The sequence below is a fragment of the Eschrichtius robustus genome, chromosome 3, assembly GCF_028021215.1.
Source record: "Eschrichtius robustus isolate mEscRob2 chromosome 3, mEscRob2.pri, whole genome shotgun sequence".
NCBI lineage: Eukaryota > Metazoa > Chordata > Mammalia > Artiodactyla > Eschrichtiidae > Eschrichtius > Eschrichtius robustus.
In genome coordinates this window covers 46,064,993-46,087,463 of record NC_090826.1, presented here as the reverse complement: position 1 = coordinate 46,087,463, position 22,471 = coordinate 46,064,993, and the positions used below count along the sequence as shown (strand labels likewise).

At 48.0% G+C, this 22,471-nt stretch overlaps 1 protein-coding gene across 1 annotated transcript in view; it reads right to left on the bottom strand.

Moving 5' to 3' along the window:
* Window positions 1–3,980, bottom strand: part of ACOT11 (acyl-CoA thioesterase 11) — a 51,990-nt gene extending 48,010 nt beyond the window's left edge. Inside the window, 2 exon segments of the mRNA XM_068539958.1 lie at window positions 3,556–3,798; window positions 3,801–3,980. Coding sequence (XP_068396059.1) covers window positions 3,556–3,798; window positions 3,801–3,980 — 423 coding nt within the window.
* Between the last annotated feature and the right edge of the window lie 18,491 nt (window positions 3,981–22,471).

The window sequence follows — 22,471 nt, the reverse complement described above, 5'->3', positions numbered from 1 at the left end:
AGATACTATCAGGAGCTAGACCTTTCTACAGAGGCCCCTCCAGCCCACAAAGGTCTCCCTTCCCTTTTCTATTTATTACAGAATTGACTCTTGTGTCTCTTTAGCAGCTCTGTTTGGTCTGTTACTCCAATGAATATTTCCAAAGGTGTCTGTCTCCCCTTTCCAACTCACTTGGGAGCCCCCTGACGGCTGATATCACATCTTACTCATCTCTGTGCCTATCCCACGAGCCCCCAGACCAGGGCCCTATATGCAGAAGGCATGAAACACACCTGATGAATCATAGTCGTGGAAAGGCGAATCCAGAAGAGGTCTTAAGTGATAGCTAGTCAATGGTTCTCCAACTTCAGCCTGCATCAGAATCACCCAGAGGGCTTTTTTTTTTTGGCTGCTCCGCGAGGCATGTGGAATCTTACTTCCCTGACCAGGGATCAAACCAGCACCCCCTGCGGTGGAAGCGCAGAGTCTTAACCACTGGACTGACAGGGAAGCCCCAGAGGGCTTATTAAAATACAGATTTCTAGGCCCTACCTCCAGCAGAGCTGCAGTAGAGCCCAAGAATTTGCAACGAGATCCCAAGTGATACTGATGCTGCTGGTCCAGGGACCACACTTTGAGAACCAGTGAGCTAGGTCAGTCCTCCCATTGTAAGCTGGGGAAAATGAGGCCCAGAGGTTTTAAAGGCAGCAGCTGACAGTATATCACTATACTGTATATCACTATATCATCATCATCATAATCACTGTCATCGTCATCATTGTCATTTTAGCCCTGTCATTATAGCCCTTCTCACCTGCCCAGCACTGTACAAGCACTTCATGTTTGTTACCATCTCTGGGCCTCACCCTAAGAGGACAGTATTATGATTAATATTCTCCTGCAAAGGAAAGAACAGAGGCAGAGTCATCTGTCCAAAGTCACACAATTGATAATAGTTAGCACCACAACTTGCACTCTGATCTAGGTCCAGAGCCCAGAAGCTTAACCACCACTCTACATAACCTCTTACAGCTTATGCTGACCAAGGAATTATCTAGAGGTTCTCAAATCCAGCAGGCTCATTTCTGGTGAGGGATGAGCTTGTGGTGCCCTCAGCCCAAAGGCCTGGTTCTCGAGTGGTCCATGTCTGGAGGAAGATTGCCCTCTTAAGCCCCATGAACCCAGAGTGTTTTCTCACTCAAACACTTCTTTTCCCACATTACATCCTTCATCTGGCCCCACCGATGGGGCCTTCCCGGCCGGAGGAAAAATATCTGCATTAATTCTTCAGGTCCATGTCCCAGCTCTACCTCCCACTCAGTGACAAAACACAATAAAACAATCTCCATTCCTACTCCACGATGATACTGGGTTGTCACTGTCAGGTGTGGGTCTGCTCCCCCATCAGACTGGGAGCTCACAGGGGCAGAGACCTCATCTGTGTCATCTGAGTCCTCAGCACAGGATCTGCCCAGACCAAGGGTTTAGTGACTAAGTGATGAATGAATGAATGAATGGATGATTGGGTATAGGGGCAAATGAGGGAATAAATGAGTGAATAAATGACCAAACTCCCAGGAATTCCCTCTGCTGGACCTTCCAGCCTTCCCATAGGACCACAGACTCTCTAGGTGGGAGGGGACCTCTGACATCATCCACTCCAACTCCCACTTTCAGCACTGTCCTAGCCGAACCCTTCCAGGGGCCAGAACCTGCAGCTCTCCCATCTCCACACACATACCTAGTGTCCCAGCCTCCATTCACACACCTCTAAGATTGAAGAACTCACTCCATCTAAGGTTGCCTGTACGATTAAAGAGCTCTAATATCCACAAGGATTTTACCATTATCCTTAGCCATGAGGATAAGGCCATTACCTCATGACCAAGGCTCTGTGTCACCCAGAACAAGGCTGCTCCCCTAGCCTGTGACAGCTGGCAGAGACATGGGAGCACATGGCCTGTCCTCTACTGGCCCTAGTCTCCCTGTCCAGACTTTTTTTTTTTTAATTTTTAAAATTAAAAAAAAAAATTTTGGCTGCACCGCACAGCATGTGGGATCTTAGCTCCGTGACCAGGGATCAAACTCAAGTCCCCTGCAGTGGAAGCATGGAGTCTGAACCACTGAACCGCCAGGGAAGTCCCAGACTTATTTCTTCTAATCCTCTCAAGTCATGAACAAAGCTTCCCACTGTCCCCTCACACATCTGGATTTTCCTTTGTTCCTGCTATTCCATCTACCCTGATGCCCTCTAATAACTCAAAATCCAAACCCTCCCCCCAGTCAGGGCCCGGCTCAAATGGCATCACCTCCAGGAAGTCTTCTGGGCTCCTCCTAAGTGGAAATTACATCCTCCTCCTCTGTATCTTCACTCCCCACACATAAACACACAGCCGCAGTTCAGAGCTCTTTATTTCTCTCTCACATTGCTTTTTCTCTTAAATTGGACTGACTTGTGCTCATTTCTCCTTCTTGACCTTGAACAAGCAGGTAGAAGGGATGGTGTTGGTTCCTCAAAATATCCTGCCCCTCTCCCACCAAACACTCAGTTACTGGAACACAGTAGATGCTCAGTAAGTGTCTAGAGAATGAGGGAGTGAGTAATGGAATGGGAAAAAACAAGGGAATGTGTGAGTGAATGGAAGTAAATCCACGTGTAAATGAATGATCAAATGAGTGAATGAAAGAATGTCGTCATGCTCTCCTGTTCTCCAAGCTAAGGCTCTCAGTTCCTTCTGGGGGCCCCTTGGGCTTGGCATGGCAGAATAAAGGAAGTTGTAGGATAAATGGAGAGGGGGCAGAAGGGAGGAACAACGGAAGTAGGTAGTGATACCAGCAAGAGAGGAAGTAGAGATGACTTCATCGTTGCTTCAAGGCCAGGCCCCCCCTTGGAACCACAGCCATTTATGGAGAAGCCGGGCAAGGAGAGCAGTGAGAAGCCCAGTGAATGGTCCAGAGGGGAGAAGATACAGCATGGTGGGGATGGAGAGGAGGGAATGCCTATAAGTCGTGGAGGCCAGATTCAGGATGTGTGAGCAGAGTACTGGATTTGCCCAGCCAGCCCTGAACTCCCTCCTGCCTAGCGGCTCGGAGTGTGCTCTCCCTCTCTCTCTCTCACCACCTCCTCCTGCAGGAGCTGAACCCCCTCCTTGGCCCAGCTGCTGGGGGTCTGAACCCAGTCCGACTTCCAGGATTGGACCCTTGCCAGGGAGCGGCTCACCCACGGGCTGGTGCTCCCCCCACCCCACGCCTGGCCTGAGTGAGTCAGCATTGGCTGCACCCTCTGGGCTCTGAGTCTTGTGGCCCTAGGCACCGCCAAGGGCCAGCCTCCTCATCCTCGTGAGAGGCCTGCCCATCCCAGCTCAAATCCCAGGATGCCTCATGCCCCAGCCTGCCCACGCAAGAGCGCTGCCAGGCACCGCCTGGCTTATCCGGAGCCCGCTCCTGGGATAGAGGCAGGTCTGCCTGGAGAGGCTGCTGGAGTCGAGGAAGAGCCAGCAGCAGGAGGATCTCAAGGAATTCGGCCCTTCCGAGATGGGGAGGTGGGGGCGGGCCTGCGGGCGGCACGGGTCTTACCCAAGTGGCGGGGCGCTCAGGACCCAACAGCTCGCAGAGCCGAGGCCGGGGAGCCTGCTGGGGACGTCGGAGAAGCAGGTCCGTGGGGCGAGGCTCAGCGACTGGGCATCCGAGGTCCCAGAGCAGACCCTGATGGGGGAGGCTGCGGGAGGCTGGAGGGAGGCGCAGGAAGCGGGCAGAGGCACAGGCAGGAGCGGCCCAGGCCAGTTCCCAGACGAGTCTGGTCCCCTCCCCTCCCCTTCCCTCGCCAGCGCCGGTGAGGCGGCCCCGGGCGGCCGCGGCCGAGCAGAGGGCCAGGGCTGCAGGACCGGCGCCAGAAGCTCCGCGCCGCGGGGCGGCAGAGGCGGAAACGCCGGTGGCGGGACCTGACAGGCTAGAGGTGGAGCCAGGCGGGTGGCGGGGTGCAAAAACTGTCTCCCTGCCATTGCTAAACCAGCCCCTCAGTCTTGAAAAGTAATACCTGCTAGTCGTTCACACCTCATTGAGCACCTACTATGTGCCAAACACGGAGCTGGGTGCTGGGATGAGGTTTTGAGCAGGACACACTGGCCTTGGCCTTATGGACAGTGATAGAAAAAAATGAGAATGGACAGTTCAGAAGAGAACAAAGAAAATGAATACCACCGATGCTCTCTTCACTCAGAGAGAATCACTGTTAGTATTTTCCGGGTATGTGCTTCCAGCTACACTAGAGCTGAAAGAGGAAAATATGCTGACAGGGAGAGGTGGGGACTCCCCTCCCCCTCCCCCTCCCCCATGTGTAAGTACATATGTTATGTTATATAATATGATGTGATCGCAGGCATGAAGGAGCCGCCTAGAAGAATCTCCGTCAGTATTCACATTTGGGATACAGGCTCATTGACAGACTTGGAAGAAACCTGACACAGGATGCTGGTGGTCCCTGAAAGACAACTGTCACAGGAAGAGGAACTTGGTCCACACCAGGACCAGAGAGTGGAAAGGATCAGTCATTCCAGACACCTCACAGGGGCTGGTGGTTGAACTCACCCTGCCCCAGACTATCTCAACACAGAGAGTTACCATGCTGAGCTCACCACACCTGGGGCCCAAGCAGCCCTCCGGTGGGGACCCCTGGCTGGGTAACAAGATGGGGGACTTCCCTCATCACTTTGCTCTCGGAGCACCCTAAGGTGTGAGCGTCAGGACAGGAATGGTGGGCACCCCATGCATGGGGCTTTGGCAGCAGCCTGGGCAATAACACAGGCCAACCTCTGGCTCTGCTAGAGGCATTAATGCAGGAGCCTCAACTCAGCAGAGGCCCCAGGTGCCAACAACAGCAAATGACTTCGAGACTGCTTTCCAAGTGCAGTGAGACACATTAGGGAACACCCAGAAACATATGGGACAGGTGGACTTTGCAGGGAAAGGGAATTCCCACACAGGCAGGATGGCTCTGGGCTGACATAAACCGTGGTTTAGGGCTTCCCTGGTGGCGCAGTGGTTGAGAGTCTGCCTGCCAATGCAGGGGACACGGGTTCGAGTCCTGGTCTGGGAAGATCCCACATGCCGCGAAGCAACTAGGCCCGTGAGCCACAACTACTGAGCCTGCCCGTCTGGAGCCTGTGCTCCGCAACAAGAGAGGCCGCGACGGTGAGAGGCCCGCGCACCGCGATGAAGAGTGGCCCCCGCTTGCCGCAACTAGAGAAAGCCCTGGCACAGAAACGAAGACCCAACACAGCCAAAAATAAATAACTAAATAAAATTTAAAAAATTAAAAAAAAAAAAACAAAAAAAACCCGTGGTTTAATTTTAATGAGACATTATTTGTAACCAAATGGTGAATCCTGGAGATATTCAGGTTATCTAAAAAAAAATAAAAAGTGACCCTATTGGATATACTGTTTTGTAATCTGCTTTTTTTTCTTTCAACAATTATCATAAACATCTTTCCATAATTTTTATTGCTACATAGTATTTCTTTCCTTATGGGTCTACTCAAATTTATTGTTTTTAATCACTTTTTAAAAAATTTTTTTAAATTTTTTGTCTGCGTTGGGTCTTCGCTGCTCTGCGGGGGCTTTCTTTAGTTGTGTCAAGTGGGGGCTACTCTTCGTTGCGGCGCACAGGCTTCTCATTGCGGTGGCTTCTCTAGTTGCAGAGCACAGGCTCTAGGTGCGCGGGCTCCAGTAGTCGTGGCTCTTGGGCTCTAGAGAGCAGGCTTGGTAGTTGTGGCACACGGGCTTAGTTGCTCTGCGGCATGTGGGATCTTCCCGGACCAGGGCTCAAACCTGCGTCCCCTGCATTGGCAGGCAGATTCTTAATCACTGCACCACCAGGGAAGTCCCTACTCAAATTTATTTAACTAATCTCTTCCTGCTTGCTTTTGTAAGCTTTATTGAAATATCATTACATACAATAAACTGTACATATTTAAAGTATACAACTTGATGAGTTTTGTCATATATGTAATGTATATATATTTATGACAACATCACTACAATCAAGGTCATGAACATATTCATCACCCCCGAAGTTTCCTGATGGCCCTTTATAATCTCTCCCTTCTGCCTCACACTGCCCCTCCCCCACACCCCCCAGGTACCCAATAATCTGCCTCTGTCACTCTAGATTAGTTTGCATTTTCCAGAATTCTGTATAAATGGAATCATATACTATGTGTTCTTTTTTGTCTGGCTTCATTCACTTGGCATAATTATTTTGCAGTGAATATATACTGTTGCACACATCAGTAATTTGTTCCTTTTTATTGCTGAGTAGAATGTTATCTTATGGATGTACCACAATTTGGTTATTCATTTACTTATTGATGGACTTTGAGTTGTCTCTAGGTACTGACTATTATACAGATAAAGCTGGTATGGACATTCATGTTCAAATCTAGGTGTGCACATATACTTTCATTTCTCTTAGGTATTTACCTAGGAGTGGAATAGCCAGGTCACATGATAGATGTAGGTTTAACATTTTTTTAAACTGCCAAAATTTTTCCAAAACAGTGGTATCATTTCACATTCCCACCAGTAGTGTATGAGAATTCCAGTTCCTCTGTATCTTCACCAGCATTGATTTGGTCAGTCAGTTTAATCTTAGTCACTTCAGTGGATTCATAGCAGTATATCACTGTGTGTTTGAGTTCTATTTTCCTGTTCATTGATGTTGTTAAGGATCTTTTTGTATTTGTATTTGCCACAATCTTTGTATCTTCTTTGGTAAAATGTCTATTCAAATCTTTCCCCCTTTTAAAAAAATTGGATTGCTTGTCTTATTATTGAGTTATAGGAGTTCTTTGTATATCCAAAAGAATTGAAAGTAGGCTCTCCAAAAGATATTTGTACACCCATGTTCACAGCAGCATTATTCACAAAAAGCAAAATGTAGAAGCAACCCAAATATCCATCAACTGATAAATGGATAAACAAGAAGTGGTATATACATACAATGAAATATTAATCAGCCTTAAAAAGGAAGGAAATTCTGACACGTGCTACAACATGGATGAACCTTGAAGACATTATGATTAGTGAAATAAGCCAGACACAAAAAGACAAATACTGTATGATTCCACTCTATGAGGTACCTAGAGTAGTCAAATCCATAGAAACAAAGTAGAATGGTGGTTGCCAAGGGCTGGGGAAGGGGGAAATGAGTTGCTCTACTGAGTGTAGTGTTTCAGTTTTGCAAGAAGAAAAGTTCTGGAGATTTGTTGCACAACAATGTGAATATAATTAACACTACTGAACACTTAAAAATTGTGAAGCTGGGGAATTCCCTGGCCGTCCAGTGGTTAGGACTCTGCACTTTCACTGCCGAGTTTGGGGGTTCAGTCCCTGGTCAGGGAACTAAGATCACGCAAACAGCGTGGTGTGGCAAAAAAAAAAAAACAAAAAATCATGAAGTTGGTAAATTTTGTTACGTATATTTTACCACAGTTAAAAAATGTTTTAAATAAGAGTTCTTCACATATCTAATAAATACAGTCAGCTGCTCCATATCCGTGAATTCTGCACCCGAAGACTCGACCAACTGCAGATCAAAAATATTCAAAAAAATTCCAGAAAGTTCTAAAAAGCAAAACTTGAATTTGCTGCCTGCTGGCAACTATTTACGTGGCATTTATATTGTATTAGGTATTATAAGTAATCTAAAGATGATTTAAAGTATATGGGGGGATGTGCCGAAATGTAAAATACTACGCCATTTTATATAAGGGACTTGAGCATCCACAAAGCTTGGTAACCGCAGGAGTCCTGGAACCGGTCCTCTGAGGATACTGAGGAGGACCATATTGTCAATTGTCTTTTATATCGGTCTATTGCTAAAACTTCACATGTGCTGATGATCCTCCTTTCCAGCCTTTTCATTATTGTGGGTTTGTACCTTTTTATTTCCTTTACTGGCATTTTAATGGACTCGTTAATGAGGGGACATTTTAATTTATTTATTTTATTTATTTATTTTTGGCTGTGTTGGGTCTTCGTTTCTGCGCGAGGGCTTTCTCCAGTTGCGGCGAGCGGGGGCCACTCTTCATCGCGGTGCGCGGGCCTCTCACTGTCGCGGCCTCTCTTGTTGCGGAGCACAGGCTCCAGACGCGCAGGTTCAGTAGTTGTGGCTCACGGGCCCAGTTGCTCCGCGGCATGTGGGATCCTCCCAGACCAGGGCTCGAACCCGCGTGCCCTGCATTGGCAGGCAGATTCTCAACCGCTGCGCCACAAGGGAAGCCCGAGGGGACATTTTAAAAATAAATTTAAATGGTCAGTCCACCATCTTAAACCCTGAGTTAGTAATAATATTATTAAAATATCCTAAGATTATGTTTTTGTTGTCTTAAAAACACATGGCATTCCACTGTTTTTTCCATTTGAGCTGACAGCCAACAGAAACTCAGCCCTATCTGAATCCCTATTAATCTCTGCATTCTGTTTATAAGGTTGATAGCTGGGCACAGACCATAGGACTTTACTTTTATTTCTTCATGTTGGATTTGTCTGGGTTCTAGTCCAGGACCTATTTGCCTTTGATTAACTTGTTTGTTTTTTAAAAACTCTCAGATGTGCAGAACTGGATTAATGATAATACTTGGCTCAAGACACCATGGCTATCTTTTATACTTATTTATTATTCATTTATTCTTCATTTGTTCATCCATTTATTTATTTTTTAATAGACTATTTTTTGAGCAGTTTCAGATTTACAAAAATACTGAGCAAAAAGTACAAAGAATTCCCACCTGCCCCCTCCCTCCCTCAGTTTTTTTTCCCCATTATTAACATCCTGCATTAGCAGAACAAGTTGATGAGCTAATACTGATAAATTATTATTGACTAAATTCCACAGTTTACATTAAGGATCACTCTTTGTGTTGTACATTCTGTGGGTTTTGACAAACATCCATTTGTTTGTTTGTTTACTTATTTATTTACTTTAAGACTTCTTGGGGACTTCCCTGGTGGCGCAGTGGATAAGGCTCCGCACTCCCAATGCAGGGGGCCTGGGTTCGATCCCTGGTCAGGGAACTAGATCCCACATGCATGCCGCAACTAAGGAGCCGGCAAGCCGCAACTAAGGAGCCCACCTGCCACAACTAAGACCCGGCTCAACCAAATAAATAAATAAAAAGACTTCTTAAGAGCAGTTTTAGGTTTACAACAAAATTGAGAGGGAGGTACAGAGATGTCCCATATACCCCTATCCCCACACATGCATAGCCCCCTCCATTATCAACATCACTCACCAGAATGTACCATTCTAGTAATGTACCATTTTTACCAAGGATGAACCTCCATTGACATATCATAATCACCCATAGTCCATTGTTTACCTTAGGGTTCACTCTTGGTGTTGTACATTCTATGGGTTTGGACAAAAGTATGATGACATATATCCATCATTAAAATATCATACAGAATATTTTCACTATCCTAAAAATCCTCTGTGCTCTGCCTATTCATCTCCCTACTCCCCAGCCCTGGCAGCCACTGTTTTTTATTGCCTCCATAGTTTTGCCTTTCCTAGGATGTCGTATAGTTGGAACCATACAGTACATAACCTTTTCAGATTGGCTTCTTTCACTTAGTAATGTGCATTTAAGTTTCCTCCATGTCTTTCATGACTTGATAGCTCATTTCTTTGCAGTGCTAAATAATATTCCATTGTCTGGATGTACCACAGTTTATTTATCCACTCACCTACTGAGGGACATCTTGGCTGCTTCCAAGTTTTGGCTATTATGAATAAAGCTGCTATAAACATCAATGTGCAGGTTTTTGTGTGAACATAAGTTTTCAACTCCTTTGAGCAAATACCAAGGAGCATGATTGCTGAATTATACAATAAGAGTATGTTTAGTATTGTAAGAAACCAAACTGTCTTCCACAGTGGCTGTACCGTTTTGCATCCCCACCAGCAATTGATGAGAGTTCCTGTTGCTCCACATCCTTCCCAGTATTTGATGTTGTGAGTGTTTTGGATTTTGCCAAATACAAAAAAGTCCTTGGATTTGCCATTCTAATAGATGTGCAGTAGTATCTTGTTGTTTTAATTTGCATTTCCCTGATGACATATGATGTGGAGATTCTTTTCACATGCTTATTTGCCATCTATATTTCTTCTTTGGTGAGATGTCTGTTAAGGTCTTTGTCCCATTTTTTAATGAGATTGTTTCCTTGTTGTTGAATTTTAAGAACTCTTTGTATATTTTGGATAAGTCCTTTATCAGATGTGTCTTTGGCAAATATTTTCTCCCAGTCTGTGGCTTGTCTTCTAATTCTCACCAATTTATTTTTAATAATATAATCAAGACCTGTGAACCCACCACCCAAATTTTAGAACATTAGTGATAACTTTCATCTATCTATATTGTCCTCCTCATCCCATGTCCCTCCCCAGCTCAGGGAATCACTATCCTAAATTTTTTTTTATTAATTAATTTATTTATTTTTAGCTGCACTGGTGCTGCATGCGGGCTTTCTCTAGTTGGGCCGAGTGGGGGCTACTCTTCGTTGCAGTGTGCAGGCTTCTCATTGCGGTGACTTCTCTTGTTGTGGAGCATGGGCTGTAGGCATGCGGGCTTCAGTAGTTGTGTCATGTGGGCTCAGTAGTTGTGGCTCACAGGCTTAGTTGCTCTGTGGCATGGGGGATCTTCCCGGACCCAGGGATCAAACCTGTGTCCCCAGCATTGGCAGGCGGGTTCTTAACCACTGCACCACCAGGGAAGTCCCTATCCTGAATTTTGTATTTATCATTCCCTTGCTTGGAGGAGGAGGTTTGTTGTTGCTTTTCTATTACAGATTGCTGTTATGAATATTCTCCTACATGACTCCTGGTGCAATACAAGGAGTGTATACCTCGGAGTGGGTATATACCTATTAGAATTGCTGGGGTATAGGGTATGAAAATGCCCAAAGTTACAAAATAATAACTTGTTTTTCAAAGTGGTTGTATCAATTTGTGTACTCACAAGTGACATGTAAGCAATCCCACGATCCACACTCACTCCAATCGTCAGGCTTCTGATTTTGGCCAATCAAATGTTGTAAAATGACATTTTGTTGTTCTTGACTTTTGTTTCCATGATTACTAGTAAGTTGAGCATCTCTTCTGTTGTTTATTGGCCATACATGTTTCCTTCTCTAAGAAATGCCTAGCCATATATTTCTTTCCCATTTTTTGATTGGGCTTGTTTCTCTTTCTTACCAATTTTGCATGTTCTTGATACTTATCTTTTAGCTACTATATGTATTGAAAATATGTTCTTGTGTTTGTAGTACTTTACTTCCTTCAAGATTTCTTTTGAGAAAAAGGAGTTCTGCGTTTTAATATAGTCAAATATATCAGTGTTTTATGGTTAGTGCTTTTTTTAAATTTTTTTAAAATTTATTATTTTTTAAAATTTATTTAATTAATTTATTTTTTAAAGTTTTATTTATTGTATTTATTTATTTATTTTTGACTGCGTTGGGTCTTTGTTGCTGCGTGCAGGCTTCCTCTAGTTGCGGCGAGCGGGGGCTACTCTTTGTTGCAGTGCACAGGCTTCTCACTGCGGTGGCTTCTCTTGTTGAGGAGCACAGGCTCTAGGCGTGCAGGCTTCAGTAGTTGTGGCACGCAGGCTCAGTAGTTGTGGCTCACGGGCTCTAGAGCACAGGCTCATTAGTTGTGGCACATGGGCTCAGTTGCTCCATGGCATGTGGGATCTTCCCGGACCAGGGTTCAAACCCATGTCCCCTGCTTTGGCAGGCGGATTCTTAACCATTGCACCACCAGGGAAGTCCCATGGTTAGTGCTTTTGAGGTCTCTTTAAAAAACTACCCCAAAGTCAGAATGATGTTCACTTACATTTTCTTCTCAATGTTTCAAAGTGTTGCTTTGGACCTTTAAGTACTTAACTCATTTGAAATTGACTTTTTGGTAAGAAGTGGGGTATGAATTGTTTCATTTTTCCATATCAACAACTAAGTTGTCCACTTCCATTTATTGAATAGCCTCTCTTTCCCCCCTGGGGAAACTGAGGCCAGAGAGATTCAGCAATTTGCCCAAGATCACACAGCCTGTAAGTGTCAAAGCCAGGATTCAAAGCCAGGCAGTCTGGCTCTGGAATCTGCCATAGTTTGAACCACCTGGTAACTGCCTTTTGCTTCCGTCATGCAGATTAAATGCAGGGTTCTATGTCAGGCTCTCAATTCTATTACACTGGTCAATTTGTCCATTCCTGAGCCTACCCACACTGTTTTAACTATTAGAGCTTTATAACAAATACTGATACCTGGTAGGGCAAGTCTACCCACCTTATTTTTCTTCAGAAAGGGCTTGGCTGTTTTTTGGATCTTTATCTATATCTATATCTATATCTATCTATCTATCTATCTATCTGTCTATCTATCTATATCTCAAATTCCATAGAAATCCCTGTTGGAACGTTAGAGTTGCGTTAAATATATTTATATATTAATATATTGATTTGGGGACAACTGATACCCTTATCAATGTTAAGTCTTTGCATTTAAGTAGTTTTTAATGTCCCTTGGTTAAGTGTTAAAATTTTTTTCCGTGTTAGTCTTACACATCTTTTTTTCCTTAGACACTTTATTCCTTAGATATCTCTCTTGCTACTAGGGTCTTTCTTATTACATTTTCTTAACCTGGGGTCCATGGTCACCAAGGCATGCATGGCTGAGCTCCAGGAGCTCTGTGAATCTTCTGAAACTGTATATGCATTTTGTGGATGTACATAACTTCCATCAGATTCCCAAACAACCATTGCGAAGAGTTCTAAATGCTTCTTATGTGCCAGGCACTCCCCTGAGCACTTTACAAGTCCCACAACCACCCTGGGAAATACATGCGGTTATTCCCCCATTTTACGGATAAGGACACTAATTCTCAGAGAGGTTAAGTACTTTGCCTGAAGTCACACAGCTAAGAAATTAACGGCCAGCATTCAAACCCAGTCTGTCTGACCTGAAAGCTATACACTGAACCTCCGTAATCTGTAACTTCCAAAGAGGTTGAGGACTTCTGCTCCAGGCTAAGGTACTTGGTCCCCCTGGGATCCTGTCTGTCCATCTATAAAATGGGTAGATGAGGGTTACTGCTCCACCTAATTCTCAGGGCTGTTTGGAGAGACAACTGAGGCCATGGATGGGAAAGAGGCTCTGTAAACCGCAAAGTGCAGCACATGAGGCAGCAGGGATAGTAGAGAAGGCAGGGACTCAGGCATCTCTCCCACCACCACTGTCACCTTCCCAGGTGGCCTCTTCCCACGAGATGGAGGACACCCCAGCTGAGCTGGGGAGGGGCTGTCCTGCCTGAGCACCCACTCTGCACCAGGCCCTCTGTTGAGGTGGGGATGCAGAATCAGATGTAATCCCATGGTCGGGAGGTCCGACCATAACAGGTGATGACAAGTGGTGAAAGTGCCGTTGCAGAGTTAGGCCTGGGGGTGACATAATCACAGAGAGGTGCCTGGTCTAGCCTGGGGGAGCCAGGGAAAGCTTCCTGGTGGAAGTGACTATAAGCTGTCCTTGTACCACCCTGGCCAGGTGCCCTCCTCTAGATGACCATCCCCTGGCTTCCCTTAGGGCCCCCGCCACTGGCCCCTTTGGAGCAGCCATGTCAGCTTCTGAAGATGCTCATTCATGGTGCCACGTCTCTGCCTAGGCCCCCTCAGGGACCTCCGCCACTCTTACCACAAAATCCATAGCCCTCCCCGTGGCCTCTCCATCAGGCACATGCCCCCACTTCCTGGCCTCACCCTGACACTCTTCACACCCCAACCCCACTGATTTTTTGCAGACTTACCGGCTCTTCCTGCCTCCTGACCTCAGTGCCTAGAGCACCCCTCCTCCACTCTCTCCCTGGAGGGCTCATTCTCATCCCTTGGGTCCCAGCTTAAATGACACCTCCTCAGAAACACGTTTTCTGACCACCCCATCTAAAGAAGGTCTTCCCTGGGCTTTCTAGTCTCTGTCTCAACCCCTAGTTGATTTCTTTCATAGCTCCTATTATAATTCCCAATTATTTTGTCCATTTGTTTTTCTCTCTTCTCTCCCTCCAATTCCTTCCCATTACAAATGCGTCATGAGGGCAGGGGTCATGCCTGCCTATTCTTGGTAGTCTCCTCCATGCCTAGCTACAGCAGGCACTCAATAAATTTTGTTGGATGAATGAATGACTTAGTAAACAAATAAATGAATCAACTGGATCTTAAAAGATCTAGAGCTGTGCTGTCCAATACAATAGCCACGAACCACTTGTGGCTATTTAAATGTAAATAAATTAAAAGTGAATAAATTTAAAATCCAATTCCTCAGTTGCATTAGTCACATTTCAAGTGCTCAATCTCTACATGTGGCTTGTGGCTACTGTATGGGGTATTTCCATCATTTCAGAAAGTTCTGTTGGACCGCGCTGATCTGGACGACCTTAAAGGCAGAGAAGGTGGACAAGGGCATTTGGAGCAGAGGGCACAGCATGTACCCAAACCTACAGGTGAGAGAGAGCATGGTGACGCCGTGCTCTGGAATGAAGAAGGGGGCACATGGCTCCATCTTTGCACAACCCTGTTTGCTGTTAGAAAGTTTGGCTTAAAGTAGAGAAGAATGTCAGAACTGGGAGAGTCCTAAGAGACAGCTGGTCCCATCCATTTCTCTTGGAAGTGGAGACTGTGGCCCAGAGAGAAGAGACTTACCCAAGGTCACAGAGAAAGTCACATGGATGGGGCGGGAAACCCAGGCATCCTGACTCCCAGTGCCTTAGGAGTCAGTTTCCCCTGACCAAGTTCATGGACCCCTCTCCCCTCCTTCCTGGCCCCTCTCCCCCACCACAGCCAGGCCACTGAGCCTGGAGAGCACCCCAGGCCCGTCCTGGTCCTTGGCACTCACACTGGCTGCTTTTATTCCTCCTTAAAACATCACGAACCCTCCCCCTCCGCCCCCCCAGCGTCTGACCCCTAGAAATTTTAGACATCCCAAGGAGAATAGCTGCTTATAACCATTTGCTAATTACGTGTATGGATGTCAATTAATTCATTTAGCTAATTACCCACTCGATGGGCACCACGCACCAAAGAACTGTAAAAGACAGGCATATGGTGAGAGAGGGGGGCGACGGTGCTCACTCAGCATGCAGGGGCGGGGGAGGGAGGGCGCCAAGGCTGCAGCAGCTCCCCACCCCCAGATGAGAGGAGGGAGGCAGCTAAATGGCTGGGGGGACGGAGCTGCTGCTGCCGCTGCCATAAAGCATACTTAACGGCTTTCCACTAATAGTGCTGGGAAAACACACGCGCGCACCCACACACACTCATGCGCACAGAGAAGCACACGTTCGTATATGCACATTTCTGTTTACACACACACTTACGTGCTCACAAACACAGCATGCACATACCCATAATCACAGTACACATGCACACACGTGGACACACACACACACACGGACACGTGGGGTCATGTGGAATCAATGCACAGACATTTTCTTCAAGTCCTACCTTCATTGGAGGCTGGAGGGTGGGAATTCTCTCTTATTGCACCCAACTTTAATGGTAAGCACTGTGCTCAGCCCTTCCACATAAGTTATTTCATTTAACCTTCACATAACCCCACAAAGAATGAGTTATCTTCACTTCACAGATGAGGAAACTGAGGCTCAGAGAAGCCAAGACACTTGCCCAAGGCCACACAGCTGGTAAGTAGCAAAGGTGAGGCTAATCCCTACACCTCCATGACCACATGCAGCAGGGGTCAGGGGAAGGGAAAGGGGGGTTTTCTTTCTTTTTAATATATATTTTTTAAAATTTGTTTATTTATTTATTTATTTTGGCTGCTCCGGGCCTTAGTTGTGGCATGTGGGATCTTTAGTTGCGGCATGCAGGATCTTTCAGCTGTGGCATGCAGACTTCTTAGTTGTGGCGTGCATGCTGGATCTAGTTCCCTGACCAGGGACTGAACCCTGGCTCCCTGAATTGGGAGCACCGAGTCTTACTGGACCACCAGGGAAGTCCCAGGAAAGGGGGTTTTCATCTGTTTGCAATTGGTGGAAACAACCAATTGTTTCTTGGGAAAACAACCTCTTTTAGGGGGACCAACTGCTTAAGGAGTGAGGAGAACATTTGTGCCACAAAGATGAGAAGAAAAATTGAACACTGATGAGAAAGAGCATTGATGGGAGGAGAGGGAGGCACACACTTGGGACCCTACCACAAATGTCATTCTCACTGGGAAAGGGATCTCCTGTCATCCTCGGCTTCGTCCCATGAGTCTGCTCTGAGGCCACCTCTGTGCCAAGCCTGGCATTCGGGACACAAGGTAAAGATCTGAGCTCACAGCTTGGTGAGGCAGACAGAGGGACATAGGCTGTCACCAGAAGAGCAAGCATTCAACCTGGCTGTCTGGATCAAGAGCCCAAACTTTCCCCATGTTCCACGCTCCCTCTTTCTTCCTGCATTCCAGGGGCTGGGCCCAAAAGCGTAAGATGAACCCCTTGACTCCCTGCAAAGGACTCTCGCCTCCTCTCTCAGGCCTTCTCCCTGAGGTCCTGCCCTGGCCCTTCACACCCTTCATCATCCTAATAATGATGGCAGGGTTTGGCCTACCCCACAAAACAAGAATGAAAGTTTCTCTGATTTTAGGGAAAAACAAGAACATTCTCCAACAACCCTCTTCCAGCATCTCCGTTTACCAATTCTCATGTCCATTGACCAAAGTAATAATAGGAGACCACAGTTAGGTGATTCATTTATCCACGTATTCGATAAACGCTTCAGAGAATTTCTCTGGGCTAGGACTGTATGGTTTCAAACACCCTTTTAAGCCAACAAATAAACAAAAACTTGCAGCTTCTGCAATTTCTATCAGTTAAAAGTCCTTCTGTTAGGGCTTCCCTGGTGGCGCAGTGATTAAGAATCTGCCTGCCAAGGCAGGGGACACGGGTTCGAGCCCTGGTCTGGGAAGATCCCTCATGCCACGGAGCAACTAAGCCCGTGCACCACAACTACTGAGCCTGTGCGCCACAACTACTGAAGCTCAAGCGCCTAGAGCCCGTGCTTTGCAACAAGAGAAGCCACCGCAATGAGAAGCCTGCGCACCACAACAAAGAGTAGCCCCCGCTCGCCGCAACTAGAGAAAACCCGCATGCAGCAGCAAAGAACCAATGCAGCCAAAAATAAATAAATAAAATATAAAATAAAAAAAAAATTTTTTTAATGGTTAAAAAAAAGTCTTTCTGTTGCAAGCGACAGAAAATCCAACACAAACAAATTTCAGCAGAGGGAATATATTGTCTCGGATACAGAGAAGGCAAGGGGTACTGCAGCTTCAGGCACAGCTTGATTCAGGGGTTCAAGCAACATCATTAGGACTGGCCTCTCTTTGTCTCTTGTTCTTAGTCTCTCCCGTGTATGTGCTGGCTTTGTTCTAAAGCTGCACTTGGTGATAAGCTTCTCTTCCTCTCAGATTCTAGTCCACCAGGAAAGAGAAGCTTTTCCAAGAGCTCCTACAGAAGCACTGGGATTGGCTGTGCTTGGATGGGCTCAGGCACGCCTGTCTCTGAACCAGTCTCCACAGCCAGCAGGATGCCATGCTCAGATTGGCTGGATCCGGGGGTGGAGCTCCAGCCAAACCTCTTGAACAGAGTGGGGACAGGTAGAGCCCCAAATGTTGTCAGAAGAAGGGGGAATGGACAGAGGACTAGGAGGCAAGCTACCAATACCCACTACAATGTTCTTATAAGCCAAGAGTCCCCAACCCCTGGGCCACGGACTGGTACCAGTCCATGGCCTGTTAGGAACTGGGCCACACAGCAGGAGGTGAGTGGCAGACAAGCAAGCAAAACTTCATCTGTATTTACAGCCGTTCCCCATCGCTCGCATTACTGCCTGAGCTCCACCTCAAGTCAACATTATGGTAAGTTGTATAATTATTTCATTATATATTATAATGTAATAATAGTAGAAATAAAGCGCACAATAAATGTATTGCACTTGAATCATCCCGAAACCATCCCCCGCCCCCCCTCAGTGGAAAAATGGTCTTCCACGAAACCAGTCCCCGGTGCCAAAAAGGTCGGGAACCGCCGTTCTAAGCATTCAAGGTCGGAAGGGTAGGAAGTATCAGCCTCGTTTTGGAGCTAAGGAAACAGGCTGAGAAAGGAGATAAGCCTAATAAAAATTATCCAGTGAGTAAGGGATTGAGCCAGGATTTGAACAAATTCCTCTCCCTTCCTCCTTGAGCCCTACCCCCACAGACAAGCACCCGGCAGCACTCTCCAGGCATCCAGTCTACAATGAATCACCTTCCCCAGTTCTGCTGTCCACCAATCAGGAGTCTGGGCCACCAGGGCCTCCTGACTGCCTGGGAAAGGCCTCCAGGCTGGGGACTCTGTGAGAGGCGCCTGCTCCATCCATGGGGGGCCCCCATGCCCCTTTGCACTCACTCCAGGACAGGCAGAAAGCCTCAGCGCAACTCTCCCCAGGCTTCTCTCTGCCCATATGTGGTAGGGGACAGTCCAGGAGGGCCCAGGAGCAGCCCCAGACAAGGAAGGACCAATGGGAGGTGGAGGATAAATGCCAACTTCCTGGCCCCATGGTGGCACGACAAAGTGGGGCCTGTTCTGGCCATAACACGCCCTTTCCTGGCTGCCTTCCCCGCCCTGTCTCACTCCCCTGCTCCCCTCCCTGCTTCCTGGGGTCACCTCTCAAACAGGCTTGCCTTCGAACCCTGGTCTCAGGATCTGCTTACGGGAAAATACAACTTAAGTTACCCCCATTCTTCTATAAAATTAGGGTATAGGACGCCTGAGGGGGTTTGGCTAAATCAATGATTGTCAAATGTTTTTAGTAGAATGCTTTTTCAAATGCTCTTCTTCTCTGTCTGGCTTTCATCCCTCTCCCCCTCCTAAAATCCAGGCCTCTCCCTGCGCCACCCCTCGCCCCACTGAGTTTCAGGTGTCCCACAACCCTTTTTTTTCATGTGGGATCTTAGTTCCCCGACCAGGGATGGAACCCGTGCCCCCTGCAGTGGAAGCACGGAGTCCTAACCACTGGACTGCCAGGGACGTCCCTCCCACAACTGCTTTTAAGTCTTGTGAATCTCTCAGCCCCTGGCATCTTCTCAGTCAAAGGCATTTTCTTCTCTGCCAGGTCACATGCTGAGGGGAGGCGGAAACTTTGGATCCCTTGGTGAGGGAGGGCCAGAGGGAGGGCCTGGAAACCATTAGAGTTCACTCCCTCCCCGAGCATCTAAAAAATCACACAAATTCCACACCTCAAAAACTGGCTTCTTGTCGAAAACCCTCACTGTGTCTACATATTCTTTCTGATAATATAACTCTGGCCTAAGTATGCTACAAGAACTCTCATGCCACTCACTGTGGAAACCTGTACAAAATCCTCTTACATTACGCCGGAGAGTGCCATGCTGAAAGGTCCAGGCTGGTTTCTCCCCCAGCTTCCTGAGGGGACGGGAGAGCTCTATCTTTCTGTCTTGTTTAATCATCCTCCCCACCCTCTCCCTCTCAAGGATCATCTTGCCATCTTCCTAGGGAGTATTTGGAGATAGAAGTTATCCGTTATCATATGCTGTGTAGCCAATCACACCAAACTTGGTGACCCAACACAATACTTTATTATGCTTCCAAATTCTCTGGGTTAAGATTTCGGGACACTGGGCCATTCTCACTTGGGTCTCCCACGTGGCTGCAGTCATCTGAAGGCTTGACCAGGTCCAAGGATCCACTTTGGAGGTGACCTGCTCCCGCGGCTGGCCGGGAGTGCTGGCTGTTGGCCCAGGGCCTCAGCTCTGCCCCATGTGGGCTTCTCCACGGGCTGCTCGAGTGTTCTCACGGCCCGGCAGCTGGCTTCCCCAGAGCAGAAGAGCCAAGAACCCAAGGCAGAAGTTGCAATGCCTGTTGTGAACCAGTCTCGGGAGCCACATGGTCACTTTCATCTTATTCTGTTGGCCACATGGGGCCAGCCCGGATTCAGTGTGGAAAGAACCGCACAGGAGGTATGGGTCAGCAGGCCATCTTGGAGGCTGGCTACCACAGGATGCTTCACTGGAGGCCTGTCCACCCCCGGGCAGTCTACACTGCCTGCTCCCTGAGTTCTGCTCCCGCCCCGATGCACCCCTCCCTCCACAACCAGCACCCTGAGTCCCCGGACCACGAGACTGTGGTGTCTAGTTATGTGTACTCAGGCAGCAGAGGCACACAGGCCAGAGCAGGAAATGTCTCCAAAGCCCACATCAGGCATCGCTGTCATGACACTCATCAGCCACTCCCCTCGGCATTCCTCTCTCAGGCCATGCTCCTCTTACAAGCCCACTGGGCTCCTGGAGGCAGGGAGGGGAGCCCCGTCATCACCTGCTGCCCTGTGGGGACCAGAAGCCCCAGGAGGGCCAGAAGGAAGACTCAGTTTACTGCTGGGGAGGCAAGATTGGGAAACGGGGTGGGGGGGGGCCTTCTACCTTCCCCTACTTGTTGGCAAGATGATCCCCCTCCCATCCCCCCAACAACCACCGGAAAAAAAGAGAGAATCTGCCCCAGAGGCTGCCTGCATTCCACCTGAGGAGATCCCGAACAAGAACTTCCCAGAATGTGATCCAGAGAACCTGTGAGCAGAATACAGGGTTGCTTTATGTCACTTAGTTATGGGATAATTTGATATGAAGTGGCAAACAGCCCGCTCCCCCCGTCTCCAAAGACACTGCATTTTAAAGCAGTGATTCTGCCCCAGGCTAACCAGGTCCACGGATGTCAGGCTCCCTGCAATCGTATCAATCAGATGGAGCACCCCTCCTCCCACGCAATGTGGAACAAGCGAGAGGAGTGGAGAGGGAGGCCAAGAGTGTTCGTTCCAACACACCTTCAACCTCAGCTGCAAGGGGAAGTGCAGACAGGAGGAGACACTCCTGCAGCCCACGCCCACACACCTGGGCCTTGTTTTTCTCCACCCCTGTGCCCAGCTGCCCATGCACAACCCCAATTCCTGTTGCTTTTTCAAGCAATTGAGCCCTTCCTCCTCTCCCCTCCACCCCCACCCCCCCACCCCCCCACCCCCCCACCCCCCCACCCAGGCCTCGAGCCAGCATCTGCAAATACGCAGGGCCTGGCTAAACGAGAGCCTTCCATGCAGCTTCTGCTCTTGGCAACACAACGAACCAGCAGAAGCTGGGACATTACAGCTTGTTCCTGAGCTTACTGAATGAAAGTGGCAGACTACCCTAGGAACCAGCCCTGGCAGTGGGGTGAGGGGGATAGGCTGGGGGGGCCACAGGTTGGTGGGGAGGGGGTAGGAATTTTCTATTCCTTGAGTTTGACCACACCTGGAAGGAATAGCATCAAACTATTTTTCAGCCCAAAAGGGGATTTCTTGGGAGGTCACCAGGATAGCCCACGGAGCAGGTAGAATCTTGGCAGGGGCCTTGGGAACCAGAACATAAGCCAAACTTTTAAGAATGAGGATGTCTGGGGAACGGGATCGTGAAAGACATACTTCCTCCATATTGTTTGGATTTCTTTCTCAGTAATCATGTATAATCAACAAAAATAACACTTCCATTTAGAGAGAAAAAAGGTTTGAAGCAAAAGGAGTGGGACTCCCAGAGCCCCACAACCTGTGCCCCGACTCAGCCCCCATCACAGGGCCTTGGGGCACCTCCACTGCCTGATTGCTCAAGATCCCCCAGCTCAGATCTACTGTCAAACGCTAGAATCTGGACCTGTTTGGGGTCTGGGCCCAGCCTCACCTGCCCTGACCTGGCCCAGGATGGCAGCCAGAACCTCGGGGCCCCACCAGCACCTCACATATACAGACCTGGGCCCCACTGCTGATCTGCCTACTGACAAATGATCCTGCCCTTCCCATGAGCTGTGACTCCTGAGCCCATCCATCAGCTGCCCAGCCAGTGCAATCGGAGTTTAATGATGTCATGGCAGGAGTGATTACAATTGTTAATTACCTTTCAGCCATCAGCAGCTTCTGCAGGCCCTCAGCCCTCTGGCCGCTACCACAGCCACCTTGTGCCTGCACAAACCTCTCCTGGCCTCATCGACCACCCTGCTGTGTTCCCAAAGGCCCTGGGATATGGGGATGGGCATTTCAGAGGAGGATTTCAAGGCACCAACGTGTCCCCCAGACCCTGGCACTCCGAAGACCCGAGTGCCTTCCTCGCTGGTTTAATTTATCAGGGTCCTGAAGGGAAACACTGACCACATCACTATCAGCTCATGGTCAAGGGCTCCTCACTGCCGCAGCATAAAGTCTAAACCCCTTAGCTTGGCATTTAAAATGTTCCACGATGGAAGGTTCCTGCCTTCCTCTAGTTCCACCTCCCATCACTCAGCTCCACACACCCCACTCATAGAGCTGCCAGCCACGCCGCATACTTTGCCAACCCCAGGCCTTTACCCACGCTGTCCCTTCCACCCAGAAAGTCCTTCACCC